This window comes from Apodemus sylvaticus, chromosome 4 (genome assembly GCF_947179515.1).
Source record: "Apodemus sylvaticus chromosome 4, mApoSyl1.1, whole genome shotgun sequence".
Lineage (NCBI taxonomy): Eukaryota > Metazoa > Chordata > Mammalia > Rodentia > Muridae > Apodemus > Apodemus sylvaticus.
In genome coordinates this window covers 132232134-132237455 of record NC_067475.1, presented here as the reverse complement: position 1 = coordinate 132237455, position 5322 = coordinate 132232134, and the positions used below count along the sequence as shown (strand labels likewise).

General features: G+C 52.9%; 1 protein-coding gene across 2 annotated transcripts; it reads left to right on the top strand.

The window, feature by feature from the left end:
- The first annotated feature begins 289 nt into the window (after positions 1-289).
- On the top strand, positions 290-5019 carry Spry1 (sprouty RTK signaling antagonist 1). Of its 2 annotated transcripts, none has more exons than XM_052180596.1 (2): positions 290-591; positions 3002-5019. In XM_052180596.1, the coding sequence occupies exon 2, from the start codon at positions 3057-3059 to the stop codon at positions 3996-3998; it is 942 nt and encodes a 313-aa protein (XP_052036556.1). In that variant the 5' UTR covers positions 290-591; positions 3002-3056; the 3' UTR covers positions 3999-5019. The 2 variants fall into 2 exon arrangements, with proteins under 2 accessions (XP_052036556.1, XP_052036555.1); XM_052180595.1 differs by lacking the exon at positions 290-591 and adding an exon at positions 1104-1293.
- Positions 5020-5322: the final 303 nt, after the last annotated feature.

Genomic DNA, 5322 nt, shown 5'->3' with positions numbered 1-5322 from the left:
GAACGTCGCACATTTTCCCTCTCTCTGGGCACACGGTGGCATGGTGTACATGGTTTTTATTTAATTTTTTATTTTTTTATTTTTATTTTTTTGCTTTATTTTTTTCGTTGTTGTTTGTTTGCTTTTGCTTTTTTAATGTTCTTCACAACTTTTTTTAACTCAACTCTAAGGGTGACTCCACCAGTTCCCTTAAATCGGAAGCTGACAGCTCACGACAGGGGCCCTGGAACGCCTGCTCCTCCCCAGTTGCGCTAGCAGGGCTTCTGCAAGCAATCAACCGTTTTAGAGCGTCCTCGAGTCCACATCCACGAGCACTAAAATCCTGCTCCGGGTTTTCGCGCAGCCCGCATGATTGACACATGATATCACCGGGGGCGGGTCCCGGCGTGGAGGTGGAGGTGGCGGCGACGCTGAAATGCTGCGGAGCCCGCGCGCGAGTGCTCAGCACGCAGGGGTTTGCGGCGGCCCCGCAGCCAGAGCTCTGCGGGCTAAGGAGCGGCTGCCGGCGGCGTGCATGTGTCGGGAGGGCCGGCCCCAGGCTCTGCACTAGGTAAGAGCCTTCCCCTCCCGCCGAGGACCTGGCGAGATCAGGTGAGAATGGTGCTTTATTTTATTTTATTTTCAAGGAACTGGACGTTTCCTGAGCTTGCTCTAGCTCTGTGCCCGGCGCTCTGCGGTCGGCCCTGCAGCGAGTTCCGTAGCTGGGCAGCGAGTTCCGTGTGTGCGAACGCGGGCTGGCACCGCCGCGCACCCGCGTGTCTGTGCGCATTGTTGGCGACCGACCCGCCAGGCGCTCGTGCCAGACCTGACTTTTCCCGTCCCTGCGTGCGGGCTTGCCTCGCGCAGACGCGTCGCTCGGACGCGCTTTTGACTGCGGGGCATTCCGTGGGGGCAAAACGTGCACGGCCGCGTGTGTCGGGGCTCGTGGCTGTCCATCGCGGCGAGCAGGACAGCGTCCCGGGCTGGCGAGGGACTCACGTGTTTCTGTCTCTGCTCGTCTGCAGCCGGCGTGGCGACTGCGGGGACGCGGACCTGCGGGGACCCGAGAGCCCGGGACGACGCCGGGCCGCGCGCCTGACGACCGGGACGGGACGGTGCTGTGGAGCGGGCGCTGCGCGCACCCGGCGGATGTCCCCGAGCCGCCCTCGGCCGCCGCCAACCGCGGAGAAGCGCCCCAGCCCGGGGGCCGCCGAGGCCGCAGCGCGGGCCATGCGCGCCCGGCCGCCCCGCCGCGCTTGATGCGGCGCGCGCTCCGCCCGCTCGGCGCCCCCGGCCGGCGCCGCGGAGGCCGAGGTGAGTGCGGGCGGCAGGTGCGGACCGGGGCGGGCCGGGCGGTCCTGGCGCAGCCCGTGCCAAGCGCGCGGCACCCGATGGCGCTGGGGATCCAGCGCCCGCCAGTGCTCGGAGCGCAGTGCCGCGGGACGCGGGGAGAGGGCGCTGCCTCCTCCCGCCCGCGAGCTGTTTTCATTCATAACTTTCCCCCGCCGGACCTGCCGCGGCTCGGTGCCCCTGAGGTCTCGGCGTGGGGCCCAAGCGTCCGGCGGTGCTACCCACAGTGCCGTCCGCGCGCGCGCTCCGGCTTCGCTTTGGGCGGTTGAGGGGCGCCTAGGTGCTGCGCCTGAGCGAACTTGCTTGGGAATGCCCTGTAAAATGCGAATTAAAGCCGTGCCTAGGGGTTTCATAACTCAGACAAGCCATTACCACGTCTTCCTTTCTTGTGGATGAGGTTTGGCACATTTAAAGTCTTCGCTATGGAGTTTTAAATTTTTAAAAAATAGCTACGGCACAGGAGTAACGATGAGCAGTTTCCCAGTATCGTTTAGGGCTTCGGCACTACAGCATGCTGTTGTGGGCTTGCTTCTCATGTGCAGAGAAGCTAGAGGGTCCTCCAAAAAGCTAACACATATGTGGTCTGGGGGCATTAGTTAGCATTCATAACAAAGTGACATATTCCTTAAGACTTTGGTTTGTTTTGATTTTCTTTGGATGCCAGGAAAGTGCAGAGGTGCATCTGTGAGTTCGGAAGGCATGTGTGTGAAACATATCTTAGACACCTATTGCCCAGAAACAGAAACGAAAGAGTTTGGTCTGTTTTAGGAAGAATACGGTTATAAATTGGAAGTTATTTCCTTTTGACATGGAAGTTCTGTTTGTTGTATCAGTATATCAGTGTATTTATTTTACTACAAGAAGCAGGTCTATTTGGGGGCTTGTGAAAATCAGGGTCTGTCGTGCAGATAAATGAAAGGAAATAAATATAATGTAAAAAGATCAGGGCCACCCTCCCTGCTTTAAAGGGTTGACAGTTGAGCGTGAGTTATCCTTGTTGTATGGGTGAGCCTTGTTTAACCTTTAAGGAAAGCTAAGTTCACAGCAGACAGGTTGTGTATGTGTGCAGCTCCCTTTGCTCCTCTCACAGACCCCGTGTGTGATGAGCTAGCCTCAGACCCTGACTTCTGCTGAAAATGGCCTTTTGAGATTCCGGGTGAGCTTGGACTAGCCAGTGTTTTGGAAATCGCCTTGATTAATTTTCTCATTAATCTAAAGCTCGCAACAGCATATAAATGGCCAAGAGGCCACAGCACTGAAACCATTCTTAATCTTTAAAAAGTAGCTGACATTTTCCTTACGTGAACTGCCAGTGAACTGATAGTGAACTCTTGAGAACGGTTCCAGGGCGCACACTGAAGGCTCCCTTCGAAGGCATATTTCATTTTAATTATTTGTTAGGTTTGCAAACAGGAAGACATGACTTCCTCTGCTTTTTAGAAGCTAGAGAGCAACTTCTAATTTTTAAGGCATGAGGTCTTTGCTTTCTTCCTGTGATAATGGTCCTCTATGATCTTTTTTGGAGTTGGACTCTGGCCAGGATTCTGCATCATTGAAATCAGCCAACACAGGAGATCATTCCCAGGTGGCTCAGGGAATCTGTTACCCCATAGAAGCCCTTCTCCCCCAAATCCGCTCTCTGTCGCTTATGTTCCCTCTCCCTCTTCTTTAGGATTTCAGATGCGTGGCAGATTTCCGCTGACTGCTGGAACTGGAGAGCCCTACACATGGATTCCCCAAGTCAGCATGGCAGCCACACTTCGCTAGTGGTGATCCGGCCACCGGCTGTGGAAGGCCAGCAGAGGTTAGACTATGACAGGGACACTCAGCCTGCTCCGATTCTGTCCCTAGACCAGATCAAAGCCATCAGAGGCAGCAACGAATACACAGAGGGACCTTCAGTAGCGAGAAGACCGGCTCCTCGCACCGCACCGAGACCCGAAAAGCAGGAAAGGACTCATGAAATCGTACCAGCCAATGTGAATAGGAGCTACGAGCACCGACCTGCCAGCCACCCAGGCAATGCCAGGGGCTCTGTGCTGAGCAGATCCACCAGCACCGGAAGCGCAGCCAGCTCAGGGAGCAGCAGCAGTGTGTCTTCCGAGCAGGGCCTGCTAGGAAGATCTCCGCCCACCAGGCCCATCCCAGGTCATAGGTCAGATCGGGTCATCCGGACCCAGCCCAAGCAGCTGCTGGTGGAAGACTTGAAGGCCTCCTTGAAAGAAGACCCCACCCAGCACAAGTTCATCTGCGAACAGTGTGGCAGGTGCAAATGTGGAGAGTGTACCGCCCCCCGGGCTCTGCCCTCCTGTCTGGCCTGTGATCGGCAGTGCCTCTGCTCCGCGGAGAGCATGGTGGAATACGGGACCTGCATGTGCCTGGTCAAGGGCATCTTCTACCACTGCTCCAATGATGATGATGGAGGTTCTTACTCGGATAACCCGTGCTCCTGTTCACAGTCCCACTGCTGCTCCAGATACCTGTGCATGGGAGCCCTGTCTTTGTGCCTGCCCTGCTTACTCTGCTACCCTCCTGCCAAGGCCTGTCTGAAGCTCTGCAGGGGCTGTTATGACTGGACCCACCGCCCTGGCTGCAGATGTAGAAACTCCAACACGGTCTATTGTAAGCTGGAGAGCCGCCCCTCAAGGGCTCAGGGCAAGCTCTCGTGACTTCTGGAGGTGGCTTGGACCTCTGCCGAATGTCTAGCTTCCAGACTTTGGCTGTCGGTCTTAGTGGCCGATTTCCTTCTCTAGTCTCTCCTGTTTTGGATGTTCCTCAATAGGAGGGGACTGTGAGACTGCACCCAGCGTGTTTTCAATCCACCTCGAGGGTTCTGGGAGCTGGGAGTGCCTGTGTGCTGCATCAGCTTTCCAGCTGCGTCCGTGAAGATGTACGCATGCCCAGACTTGGCCGAGAGTTGTTTGGGGTCTGGTACTGTGGGATCATGGACTTAGTTTGGTTTATAAGAAAATAACCATGTAAGTGCTTAAATAAGCTATATATTAATCTGCCTCTGATGAGAGCTATCTTAGCGTCCTTCTCCTAGCCGGATGGGAGGAGCTACTCCTTTGAACAAGGTTTTCTCTGCATCTACCCACTGCCTTCTCCTTACAACCCTCCGAAACCTCCCCACAATGCACTGCACGCCAGGGCGTCATCACTGCACACCCATTTGGCCTAGCTCTGTGCGGTGTTGGCCTTCACATCAGAGATGATGTTGGCTAACCCTTTTGCCTCCTCTAGCACCCAGTATCTGTGAAGGACTTCCCTTCACACCCCTACTTCATTGAGGGCACTTGGTAACTAGTTGAAATTCCAGTGTCTCAGAGCTCCCCAAGGTGCCTTTGGCTCCTGGCTGGCCTTTTGACTCTTAACAGCTGAGTATTTCCAACCCTTCCTGTGTTTTCATTGCCTTAACCACAAATTGTGGTGCTTTTTGTATATTTTATGTATAGATCACAAAGTTGAATCCTGGCTATTTTTAAGACAAAAGTCTGTTAAACTTTTTTATTGTAAAGAATATTTATTATGCGAATCTCTATTATTTTATGATATTTATTGCAAAAGACTGTTGAAATGTACTCATGTCTGAATATAACATATCACTACTTCAAGAAAAACAAGGTGACTCGAAGAAAGTACATATATGTTAACTACAGTGCAGAAAATATATTAATTAATGAAACCGTCTCTTGATTGCATCTTTTTTTTAAAACCTGTACTGCTGTGGAGTTGTTATGTGATTCAACCTTTTCAGACTTTAATTTACAAAATCCAGGCATAGGTGCCCTCAGGTTTTAAACAGTGCTTTTGGAAAGTACTGTAGTCAAAGTTTTATGAGCTACTTTGTTTCATCAGACACCCGAGTGGGTTACTTTGTCAAGTGAAGGTTTTTTAATAAGATAAATGTCCTCACTTTATTTCATGTGTACACTTCATTCATATCGTAGTTCCTAGAAATGCTAAATGTTTTTTAAGAGCATTTATCTTAAC